The following is a 12602-nucleotide window of genomic DNA, read 5'->3' as shown; positions in this document are numbered from 1 at the left end:
ATTATTTGATGAAAAGCAGAGGAAACAAGCACACAAATTAATAGGCAGTTGTGACTTTATTAATACAGCTATTAAAATATGATGAGTTACATGTTGTTGATGACTTGGCACAAAACTGTATGTAACCCTGAAAATATTTCAATTCGGTTCTTTAGATGGATTTGGTCTAACTCCTCTTGAAAATCCTCTTTGCATCCACACCTTCGTAGGTGTAGCTCTGTTGAAGAAAGATTAATCAAATACAGTTGTTATTTAACTTCACATTTTTTTATGCCGGGATGAAAATTTATATTTCTGAATGTATAATCTCTATTTTTATACGTTTGTAGGAACTCTGCCTTGCCTGTATGAGTTCATCTCCTTGAACAATTCTGGTTGTCGTCAGGTCTTTTCCGTTGTCCTTTCTCTTGAAAATTCCCTTCAACACGTCTCCCTCCAAGGTCCACGCACCCTGAGAGTTGAAACCAACGATGAGGAAATTAATGAAATAGAGAACAGGCAAGGAGGGGATATTGTGCAGAAGTCCAAAGGCTGACTAGGCTGTTTGACACTTTTATAGTTGCGGTATTGAACAGAGGGCAAAGTCAAGGCTTGATGTATGGATTGTTGACTTAGTAACAGGGACTCAAAAGTTGAAAGTCTAAAGTGAGTGAAACTAGGAGCCACTTTAACTTACTGATAGTTCTGTTCCATCTGCAAGGGCGTACTCAAAGGTGACTCCGAGGGTAAATTCAATTTCGATGTTGCGGAAAGTGCTGCTCTCCTTGATGTTAAACTTGTCTCCCTCCTGTGTGATGGTAATCTTGAGGTTGTCGTGAGCAGCCAGCTTCCTCTTCACCATGTTAACTCCTGTGGATAGACACAATAAGGTCACAATAGATTGAGCAATGTCAGGAAGTTTTACCCGTCTAAAGGCTAATCACTTATAATGCAGTCACAAAAAAATGTGCATGACTATCAGTTTGGTGCAAAGATTATATTTAGACATTAATACATCAGTATTCTTTATTTAAGAAAAAATGAAGATTCAGAAGCAGCTTATCAAGACAGCTCTAGCACTCACCCATTTTTTCCATGAATTTGTCATAGTTCTCATTTTGAGTAGCTTTCCAGGTGCCGTTGAAAGTCATGGTGGCGGTGAGGGTGAGCTGGAGGACTCTGCAACAAGGAGTGCCCTTTTCAAACTCTGCCGCTCCTTTTAAATCACACACCCTCTTATCTCATCATCTATCTGATTGCTGATGTGGCCGTTTAAAGCTCATGTTTTTTTTTCCAAGGTAATATCCTAACTGTGTGACAATGAATAGTTAAATGGTAAATGGACTCAAGCTTATAGAGTGCTTCTCTACTCTACTAGAGCACTCAAAGTGCTCTATTGAATGTTTAATGGCCACTTCATCCTGAATCTGTTTGCCAAAAGTCTTGGTCACAGCTTAACCACTAACCATATTCAGTGCAGAACTGCAGCATTTAAGTCTGCACTATTTGATACAAGAGGAATATATTTGAAATTTCTTTTACTTTAAAACTGTTCCTGCCATTTACTATTATTACAGATCCATTGCACATGTGCACTCCTCCAAATCTGTATGTAGCTAATGCAGGTTTAATCTTATCATTCATCCAAGATACTGCATTGGTGTAGTAGTTGTAATTTCTCTCTTCCACTATACTTGATTATATGTGATACCTTTGTCCTTTATTGCCCATTGCTAATAAACAAGACCTTTGACATCTAAAGTTAATGTTATACAAAACAAAAGAAAAAAAGATTTTTTTTTGAGTCATTAAACCATCCTTAAACCATTTTGGTATCGCTACATCTATCACTACAGCTGTCTTTTTCTGCTTGTCTACCACTACTATGTCTACCACCATCTAGTAATTTTATATAATTAATTTACCACGGAAAGTTAATTTAATTTAATCTAAAGGGCATCAAAAACATTGTGAAACTATTAACTAACCCACAACTAACTGCACTATTAAAATTGAAATATTTAAGTTTAACAGAAAGAAAATGGGATGAATGGGACGAATAAAACATGTAGAGCATGTCTTCTCTTTCATCACAGTTTCTTGTCATTCTATGTGTCAAAGAGACCTTTGCCTGACCTTCACTTCCACCTCAGTAATACTGCATCTTATCAGACAAAAGACCTTTCTACCAAGACCGCAGTGATGAAATTCACAGGTGAGTTGGAGCCATAGTTGATCAAGTCTGGTGGAAACTCTTTGTAACATAATTATATCCTTTGAGGTTTGTCCAGTTTGTAGTATAAGTCATAAAAGCACGTGACAAATGAGACCATAGACTGAAAGGGTTGAATTAGTGATTCAGTGAACTCCATTTTAGTAAATACTAAACAAATGCTGATAACAAATTTCCGTCTTTTTCAAATCCATTCAAGTACAGTCAGGTGCGTAGGTTTTTGGACAGTGACACATTTTTTGTCATTTTGTCTGCGTACTTTACCACAGTGACTTTTAAATCAGGCAATCAATATGTAATATAATTGGATAATTGATTGCCAAGAAGTTTTTATTTTAGTTATTGTTGCACTGGCAGAATTGATATGAGGTTCAAAGAAATGTAGGTGAAGAAGGCCATCACTAGGCTTAAAACCTAAATAAATATATCAGAAATATATATTTTTTAAAAAATAGGAGAAATGCACTTGCAACAAGCTCAAATGGCCTGGAAGACCATGGAGGAGGACTAAAGTGAAATTTACAATATCTAACCCAGAAAAACCTCTAGGAAATTCGCATGCATTTGTCAAAGTCAACAATCATAAGACGGTTTCATTAATGTAAGTAAGTACCGAGGATTTACAATAGGGTGTAACTGAATGGGGCTGCAGTAAATGCATGGCAGAGCATCTCAAGACGGTAAGCATAGCATTTGGTGATGTCCATATGGTCCGGACTTCAGGCAGTCATTGACTGTAAAGGATTTTAATCCAAATATGAAAAACAATCTTGAACTTTAAATCTTGATGTTTGTTTGTTCAATTAACTTTGAGCTTTTAAAAATTAGTTATGTGTTCCTAAACAATTCATGCTAAACCCTTGGAATTAAAACTGAGGGTCTTGTTTGATTTAAAATCCACTGTTTTGGTGTACGAAGGCAAAATTCTCAACATTGGGTCATTACTCGAAAACTTTATGGACCTAACTGCTTAACATTTGTTGTGCTACCAGAAGTTTACAAGCAAGCTCATGATAATTCCATGCTGGACCTTGACCTAGCAAGATAAATTTGGGAACGGAAGATAAGAGCACTTGTCCCTCACTCTTTAATAACAGTGAAAGAGACTTGAGCAAGACTCTTAACAGCTTATTAATTCTCCAGAGTGGCTCACTGACCAGACTGTTGTCAAGGCCAGACCCCTCACTGAAAAAAAGGGACTGGCCATCTCTTGGATTTATGTAAGCATCTTGCATGTATTTCATCATCATCATCATCAACTTTATTTATAAAGCACTTTAAAACAACCACAGCTGACACAAAGTGCTGTACATTGGAACTGTAAAATAAAATTACATGAGATATAAATAAAAAACAAATAAAAGAAGAGTGAAATCATTAATTAAATAACTACTGCATTAAAAAAGAAACTAAGTCTCACTGAGGTTAAAAGCCAAGGAATAAAAGTGGGTTTTAAGACGTGATTTAAAAGTGGACAGTGAAGGGGCCTCTCTAACATGCATGGGCAAATTATTCCATAATTTTGGAGCCACAATAGAGAAGGCCCTGTCCCCTCTGAGCTTCCTCCTGGATCTCGGTACCTCCAGGAGCAGCTGGTCAGCTGACCTGAGAGACCGACAGGGTATGTGGGGATGAAGAAGCTCAGAGAGGTAAGGCGGGGCAAGACTGTGTAGACATTTAAAAACAAACATAAGAATTTTAAAATTAACTCTAAAAGACACAGGCAGCCAGTGCAGAGAGGCCAGCACGGGGGTTATATGCTCTCTTTAACACAATTGCCTCATGTTTTAAAGTTAAATGTAACTATATAGTGTAAAAACTACATGATATGCAGAAAGGGTGTATTAAATTGTTCATATCATGTTCAGGTGAAGTAAGTCAATAAGATAGCAACGTTAAATCTCGTGAAACCACGCGTGATTTCATCTCGCGGGCTTTGGATCGTGGTTTAAAAAAGGCATCCATCTCAGTCAAGTCGAGCAGCCAACTCTACGTTTTTGGTATGTCTTGATTTTTTGAATTAATATTTACCATATTTCAGCCAAATGTAGTTAAACGTCTAGAGTGTCGCCATGTAACATGCTAAAAAAGAGCCGTTAGCTTATTTGCTGTTTTATCTGTTGTCAAAGAATTGGCGCTTTTTCATTTGAATTTGTCTTTGGCACAAGAGCCGTAATATCACATTAAACCTAATTACGAGGCACTAGGGTTGCCAACCGTCCCTTAAAATACGGAATCGTCCCGTATTTCGAAACAAAAGTACACGTCCCGTATTGAGCTAATAAGGGACGCACTTTGTCCCGTAATACAGTGAGAATCAAAAGTAGTCTGTAACTTTTAATGGAATTAACGCTTTGTTTGAAAACATAATTCCCAGCCCCTCTCCTGCTTTGTGACCAATGAGCTGACAGCACACTTACGAGTATGACAATTCAGATTACCACTCATCTCATTGGTCGAGGAAAGGTCGCTTACGGAGAAAATACCGGAAGACAACAAATGACCACAACAAGAAGCATGGCCAACAGGGAAACAAACGCAGACACTGCGGTGCAAGTCTCGGACGACAGTAAACCTAAAGCTGGGCAGACACTGTGCAATTTTTTTTCAGTCACGTTATTCAGCTCCTGCTCAAACTGCACGATTGACTCGCAGTTGGTAGGTCACGATGCAGGTCTCACACTATACCGCCCGATGCTCTGATGCGACCTGAGTGCTCACACTGTGCCTCCATAAAATGAAGGTTATAACAGAAAATCTGTCGCGCTCTCTCTCTCCGTCTTACACTCACACAGACACACACACCACCACCATCAACTTTGCTAAATTGCTAATGAAAAACATTGATCGGGCAGCTGTGACTGAGCAGCAATGTAAATCCAACTATTTTCACGGTTGTTGTGGTCGTGATAATTTTGTGATGCCACATCGAAAAGGCTCGGATGAGCTTTCCAAAGTTCTACAAGTTGTGCCTCCATCGCTTGTGTCCAGATCACACGCTGCACAGCCGTGCTGCTCCATCTTTTACACCAACGTTTACGTGTTTGCGCGCGAGCAGTGTGAGCGGCTGTGGTGAGACCCTCACGAGCGATTGATGATCGGGAGCTGGTCGTGAGGTGTTAATCACTTCTCGTTACCCCACGTATACTACACGATGCACGATGAAGGCCAAAATCGGTCCGATCACTCAAAAAATCGGCTCAAAATGGGCCTAAAACCGCACAGTGTGAGCCCAGCATCAGAGCAGCAATGTTTGTTCCCCTCAGAGAAAGGGAAGAATGGGAAAAGGAAAACACCTGGCTGGAAAAAGTTAATATGGGCATGTGCAGTGAATATCAGCGCTATGTGGCCAGAAGTGTGATAATATAATTTATTTTGTGTAATAAACAACTGCAAGAATAGATGATTACAACAAATAGATGACTAATACATAAAAGTAATACATAGATGAATAATGATGATGAGTTAAGATGCGTAATCATGGGAGCAAGTGGGTTTACAAACAGGAGCAGCTGATTAGCATTAGAAAAGCTGAAATAATACCTCAACTGAAGCCAATTGTACTAAATGCACTAAATGTGCACTGTTACAAGAATGTTTTTCTTTCTATTGTTTTCTATTATTTTAAGTTAAGCAGGACAGAGTTCTTTTAAAGAAAGATTTACTTATATTCTCAAAAGTTAAGCATGACAGGCTTCTGTTTAAGAAGGAGACCTGTTTTATCGTGTTAATGTTGTCATTTTGAGCTAAAAATAAATGGCTAAATGATCATTTGTTTCACATGTGTTCATATCACAAAGAATACACATCTACTTAAATCAAATTCAAGTCAAATGGTTAAAAAAATAATTTCACACACAAAAAAAGAGCTAGAAAATTCACCACACTGGGAAGGGTGAAGACAATTGGGTCGCCCGGCCCTGGCCACGAGGTGTCCCTTATTTATTTTTCAGGGAGTTGGCAACCCTACGAGGCACTCATAACATAATTTGGTTTTCTGTGTGAATAGATTTGCCAACTGACTCTTCAGTTACATTGTGTATTTACTGCACCGTGGTGTTAGTGAGATTTTGGACATTGAACAGCTTTAGCTAATATCATCAGCGGCATTATGCTAGCTTACATCCCTACCCCTCATGCCCTCACCTGCTGTCCTTTTGTTTTTGTTTTTGTTTTTTTTGCTGCACATTGAGAGACGACCTCTATTCTGCATTTCACCAGGGGCCTGTTCTTCGTACCGCGCTAAGTGAGTTAGCTGGATGAGATTGTTGACGATTTCGCGTGATCTTGGATCGTTCGGTTCCCCGAAGCTCATCCGGGACTTGCTGTCATAGCAACAGAGCCGTAAGCGTAAACCTGCTGGGGAGCAGGTTTACTTTATGTAAACAGGATTAGATCGCGGCCACGCAGGTATGTCCGCGTCATTCATACGAAAGCAACAGCGATATTCCACCACTGTTTCACCATAAATAAATAACATCAATGTAACTAAAGATAATGCAGCACTTGATCCTTTTATTGATTTCACACAGATACATACAGGTCATTCCCTAAAAAAGGGAAATGTACTATTAACATTCTATTACATGTATGTGATTATTACAGATGTAATTCATATTTCAGAGTAGTAATTGTAAATTACTTCGTGTAATCAAGATGAGAGACCACGGCTATAAAAGCGAAGGTGGATTTGGGAAGTCTGTCGCAGTCATATCCTGTCCGTTTACGCGAGCAACCCATTGCGGAAGGTGCAAGATTGATAAGGAGAGTCCTCAGAATTCAGCGTATATTGCGGGACAGACAGGATCCTTTAGCTCAGCGCGACAGTGTGCTCATAGAGAGATATCGATTTTCCCGTGAGGGTATTATTCACTTAACCAACTTGTTGACGAGGGGGTGCAGGACCACCACCTGTCTTTTTTTTTGCTCTGCCCTTTTCTTGGTTGCTGTTATGAACAAACAAACAGAGTATTCCAGGGTCTCTTTCCAAGAGACGACAAGCAATATAAGTGATAAATATTACCATTCTGTAGAATATTCTTATATTTCACTTTTACTTGTTCCCATGTTCTAGTGGGTCCTGTTGTGGCTCTAATGTGAAAGGGGATATAATATAACATATTATAATATAATATAATGTAATATAATATTGGATAATATGGTGTGATATGATAAATCTACCCTACCGCCTACTGGTGTTGGCCAGAGGGGCCGATGGCGCAATATGGCAGCCTGGCTTCTGTCAGTCTGCCCCAGGGCAGCTGTGGCTACAACCGTAGCTGCCTCCACCAGTGTGTGAATGTGAGAGTGAATGAATAGTGGCATTGTAAAGCGCTTTGGGTGCCTTGAAAAGCGCTATATAAATCCACTCCATTATTATTGTTATTATTGAATTACTTACGAGTTTGATTTGTCAGCAACTTTCTGCCAGCCCTCTCTCCTTGCTTTTGCAGCCTTTGCAGTGTTCCCTTGCGTTTTAATTAAACTCTGAAACTCCTGAAATCCCTCACTCAAGAGTTCTTGCTCTGCTGCCGAAAAATACCGAGCGCGCTCCTTCGACATTTTCGCCGACCAATCAAAGGGTTGCCGATCAATGTTTCTACTATCGATGCGTAGCCCCTGTTGGGCCACCCAGTGATCTCACATTACTTCATCCAGCTATACTAATCGTCAACAACAGGTGTGTTCGGGGAACCGGAATAGCGAGCTCAGAGTTAGCGCGATGATTTGGTCTTGGATGTTTCATTTGATCTTGGATGTAGTAAGCGACGTACGAAGCACAGGGCCCAGGAGTCAGCTGATGGATTGTGGGTTCAAGGTGTTATGGTAAGAAAGTATATTCTATTTTCGTTTCTGTAACTTAATTATAATAGGTTTTTTATAATTATTAGGTGCATGCATACTCACCCTATTAATACAACTGAGAAATCCAAAATCTGCCATAGGTTTAACTTATACCTGTATGGGGCGATCGTGGCTCAAGAGTTAGGAGTTCGCCTTGTAATTGGAAGGTTGCCGGTTCGAGCCCCGGCTCGGACAGTCTCGGTCGTTGTGTCCTTGGGCAAGACACTTCACCCGTTGCCTACTGGTGGTGGTCAGAGGGCCCGGTGGCGCCAGTGTCCGGCAGCCTCGCCTCTGTCAGTGCGCCCCAGGGTGGCTGTGGCTACAATGTAGCTTGCCATCACCAGTGTGTGAATGTGTGTGTGAATGGGTGGATGACTGGATATGTAAAGCGCTTTGGGGTCCTTAGGGACTAATAAGGCGCTATATAAATACAGGCCATTTACCGTTTACCATTGCCAGAAAGGTGATTACTGGACTCGCATTAATGCACACTTGAACTGAAATGAGGTTGTAACTTGTGGGTTGTTGGGTTGCAAATCAGAAACAAACATCTTTGGATTTTTTTTTAATCCCATAAGATCTGGAAACACAGTTTTTATTCAACAAAACATTACTGATTAACCAAGCACAGTGCCTGCTGTTATTTCAAAATAATTTTATGTCATTTCAGATAAAATGCAGCATTCCAGTGCATCCCAACCATGCCTTTACAGTCAAGGTTTCTGACGGAGCTGAGTTTCTCTCTGACAGTCTGCTGAAAGTGTTTGCAAAGTGATCGGGGGAACAGGGCACAAAGCTAAAGGATGTAGCTGCCATTATGACAGTAAGAACTTTAAAATTCTTTAACTACAAAGTGTATATGTATTGCATTAGGTCAGTAAAATATTTTTATGCTACATCCATTGAAACAGTCAACTATTACCTGTGAGTAATGATTCCACTAAAAGGATGCCATAATTTTCGTCATGCATTTACTGGCCCACTGAGAAAAATTTATATTTTAAAAAAAATAAATGTTCTGGAAACGATATATCCATAAAGTTGATGTCAAACAGGAACTTTTGATATTGCTTTGTAGATGCTGGTGTTGCATGTTGACTGGTTTAAAAAGTCAAGAGTTTTTGTCTGGGATCATTTTCTTCTGTGCTACTGAAAAGTTCACAAATCTCTGTTTTCTTTGTTATAATAGTCAAGGATGACATTAATGCTCGGAGTCCCTCATCAAAGTGCTCCGCATCTGTGTGAAAGACAATTGCAACATCTTGGTGCAGGAGTTCATGGTGAGTGTTTTATGAGTAGATTGTGGATTTGCAACATTTAAAAATGCATTTAGTTATCCACTTGATCCTCATTGGACTGGTTAGGACCAGTAGTGCTCTTTAATAATTTGAAGTTCACATGAGGCCTGGTAGTGAACTCGGCCACCGGCCCTTGAGGCCCCACCCCCACCCCTGTATTAGGGGTCACATCAGTGTGAAAAAACTTTAAATTTGTCATTCTAATGAACAAAGGAAAATCCCACCAGTATTTACATTAGCTTTTGTTTGAAAAAAAAAAAAAAAAAGACCAACTGACCAACAGCTAACCAAATTGTGGGGCTGAAAGTCTAAATTCTAACATCTTCTGAGTGCCATAACCTGGATTTCTGATGGGCCGGTGTCTTTCTAACAAAAACTAATGTAAAGCATTTGAAATTATTATGTTTTTCACCCTCTCTTAGAAACTCTGTTAGACCATGAATGGCAGCATGGCAGGCCACTCTTTGGCTATAGCTATTTACTATGTTGCTTGCATTGGTTTAAATTACTCTAACATTAGAACTGGTAGATTCAAAAGAGATGAGTTTAAAAAGGAATCTTAAAGAAATGTTTTGTGTTTAACCAGGACTTGACTGAGGCCACTGCACAGATTGAGAAAACCACAATGAACATCTGTCTCCAGAGATGCGCCAGGCAATGACTTTTCTGATGTTGTTCTTCAAGATCTGGATAACGTGACCTTTGCAGTAGCCATGCTGTTTGGACCTTTTTTATTCCTTCAACATGAGTTACCCATCACAACTCTGCTACACTTTTGAGGTGATTCAAAGGGTGGTAATGGAGTTGGATGCAACTCAGCTCTCAAGAAAAGCTCACAACTAAGACAAAACTGCTCCTGCAACGAAGCTCACTGTTATGCATGTGAGGTGACCAGCTCTAGGTGAGAGGACATTTAAATCTCACACTTGTTCTGCTGCATTTTTGAAGCTCAATTCCAGGAACGGATCGCAGGGTTCATTCTTATATACTCTGCAACTGCCATGAGGACAAGCCGTTTTTTGTTGTTGTTTGTTTTTCCTTTTGCTCTGTACAAGTTCTGTTTGTCTGTTTGGCAGCATTTTTAAATTTCTCTTTGTATTTTTTCTTTCTTTTACTAGTGAAGAGATGTAGCATGAACAGTTATACAGTCTAAATATCCCATATGGGTCGTGTGAAATGGTATTTTCAGTTTCATTCAGTTGAAGTAAAGAACGTTGAATATTTCTAAGTGTGCTGTTTTGAACCAACATGTCACAGTATGATCAGTGCTGTAATTTTTGACAGTCACTGTATCAATGTTATTTTTGCGTCTCTTGAATAAAGGTTTTGACCTGCAAGTGCTAATTTCTTTAGTTATTGGGGTAAAATGGGTAGTGTTAATAGGAAGGTGTTTGCCAATTCAGTAACCTAATTTAATGTTAATGGAAACTAACATTACCTCAAATTGTTTAGTTATAATTGTTGTTTAACTGAATCTTGATGTCAGAGGCCTTAAATAGAATGTTTTGTATTGTTCTTTCCCAACATTTTTCAAAAGAAACAGTCTAATTTCTTTGCTGTGATTGATTCCAGAGAACACGGAAGAACTGACATTATTTAACTGTTGATTTATATAGATTCAGTAGAGGAGTAATGTCAGTTTCATTCTTTACCTACTGCAGTGAAATTAGACATGTTGTTTTGAAAGGTTACTGGTGGATGCCAGCAACCATCTTGGAAGAGGACAATACAATCTGTTATAAGGCCTCCATTTGAAAATTGTGTATTTGATACTAGAATATAATAGCAAAATGTAATTTGAAGATAACATGTAGTATTTAAGTGACCAAGTAGTATTGGGTAAAAGTTATTGAATCGTGTTGGGATAACGTGAGAAAATTGTGAAGGATTAAAATATTCCAAGAGCTCAAATTACTTCATCAAAACATGTTTAAGTCACATTTTATCAACACAAATTGCACAGGTTTATTGAACATGAATAAATTGTGTTAATTTAACTCAATTGTTTAAGTTGCTGCCAAAGCAAAACATCTGTGTGCAACAAATGTCCACCACTGAATTAAGTAAATCCAACAACATATTTTTTTCAGTGCTTAACGCTGATCACAATCGATAGTAGAACTGATACGGATGATACCTCTGTTTAAGTTCCTTAGTGCTCCATTTGATGAAGGAGTTGTTATAACTATTTACTACATCTGTGGTCACTGGGTGAAACATTTAAATGCTATATTACCTCAGGAAAGTGAAATGAAAATCCAGTTTACCTTTTTCCAATATCTGGTATCTAATTAAACACAACTGGCTCTTTAGCTACAGAGCTGAAGAAGAGCTACTAAAGAAACCTCTTGGATGAGAGGTAAAACATCTTGAAAATAAAAATTAAACAAGTTCAGCTGCCACATTTTCAGTCTCCTTAGACTGGAATGGCCTGGAAGACTGAGAACCTACACAGACTTTTTTGCTACAGGTTTACTCCCTCCCTGACTTTACCATTAGCTGCTAGTATTAGCTTCTGTTGCATTGCTTGAAAACAACCATAGAAGCAACATGGTAAATGTGTCTTTGAGTAGTTATTTTGTTTTTCACAGTCTCTAAAATTTTCTAGGAGAACAAGGTGCCACATTCTAAATTAGATTTAAGGACAATACCTGTAATTTGAAAGATACTTGCCTTGGCCAGTGGTACAGCTCATCCATTTGTCCATCCATTCTCTTCCACTTATCCTTATCAGGGTTGCAGGGGAGGGATGGAGTCTATCCCAGCTACCTTAGGATGAGAGGTTGGGTGCACCTTAGACAGGATGCCTACTGATACCTATGGTATCAATTTCAAAATCCTACATTATGTCAAGTTATTGCATTTACAAGATTTCCAGAAAACTTAACCTCCGACTTTGAAGTTGATTGAGATTTGAATTCATCTGAAATTTTTAGTGGATACATGTGGTATCAATTTGAAACACCTACATTGCTTCATTTTCGAGTTATCACATTCACAAACTTGGGTGTCCACATTCTCTGCCTGCCCGTCCAAGACCCCATCAGCCTCTTACATATGAAGGTAAGAATCTAATTTTAAGCAAAATTCATATTTGGTTATTTAAAGAAAATTGGCTTGACCAATTTTTTTTATTATCGTACTGCAATAGAAAGTTTATTCTGAATGGATAAGTAGGACAAGAGACACATAAAACAATTTACCTGATTTTGAAGGTAGAGTAATGTGTAAATGTCTTGAGCCATTCC

General features: G+C 38.8%; 1 protein-coding gene and 1 long non-coding RNA gene across 5 annotated transcripts; one reads left to right on the top strand and one right to left on the bottom strand.

Moving 5' to 3' along the window:
* Positions 1–49: 49 nt before the first annotated feature.
* Positions 50–1183, bottom strand: fabp2 (fatty acid binding protein 2, intestinal). Its single transcript, XM_085408561.1, has 4 exons — positions 1064–1183; positions 677–849; positions 344–451; positions 50–217 (listed from the first exon to the last, which is right to left on the bottom strand). The coding sequence occupies exons 1-4, from the start codon at positions 1128–1130 to the stop codon at positions 167–169; spliced, it is 399 nt and encodes a 132-aa protein (XP_085264687.1). The 5' UTR covers positions 1131–1183; the 3' UTR covers positions 50–166.
* A 2214-nt stretch (positions 1184–3397) lies between these two features.
* On the top strand, positions 3398–11332 carry LOC146667992 (uncharacterized). 4 transcript variants are annotated; one of them, XR_014912106.1, is made up of 6 exons: positions 3398–3432; positions 4081–4212; positions 6434–6622; positions 8727–8879; positions 9246–9336; positions 9941–11330. It is a non-coding gene; the product is annotated as an uncharacterized LOC146667992 (long non-coding RNA). The 4 variants fall into 4 exon arrangements; XR_014912108.1 differs by lacking the exon at positions 3398–3432 and adding an exon at positions 7893–8038 and having other exon boundaries at positions 3817–4212; positions 9941–11332; XR_014912105.1 differs by lacking the exon at positions 3398–3432 and having other exon boundaries at positions 3836–4212; positions 9941–11329.
* The last annotated feature ends 1270 nt before the right edge of the window (positions 11333–12602 follow it).

The sequence above is a fragment of the Rhamphochromis longiceps genome, linkage group LG6 (assembly GCF_057381845.1).
Source record: "Rhamphochromis longiceps isolate RC_006_pf linkage group LG6, R_longiceps_female_GT1.1, whole genome shotgun sequence".
Taxonomy (NCBI): domain Eukaryota; kingdom Metazoa; phylum Chordata; class Actinopteri; order Cichliformes; family Cichlidae; genus Rhamphochromis; species Rhamphochromis longiceps.
Note: the sequence above shows the minus strand (reverse complement) of the source record. Positions and strands in the feature narration are given on the sequence as shown.

What these genes read in the sequence shown, in the direction of transcription:
- fabp2 (XM_085408561.1), bottom strand. Translation starts at nt 1,130, where the DNA reads ATGACTTTCAACGGCACCTGGAAAGCTACTCAAAATGAGAACTATGAC. An exon ending in CAGATGGAACAGAACTATCA is followed by an intron (nt 452 to 676) that starts GTAAGTTAAAGT and finishes TTCAACTCTCAG; the next exon opens with GGTGCGTGGACCTTGGAGGG. An exon ending in AAGGAGATGAACTCATACAG is followed by an intron (nt 218 to 343) that starts GCAAGGCAGAGT and finishes TTTCTTCAACAG; the next exon opens with AGCTACACCTACGAAGGTGT.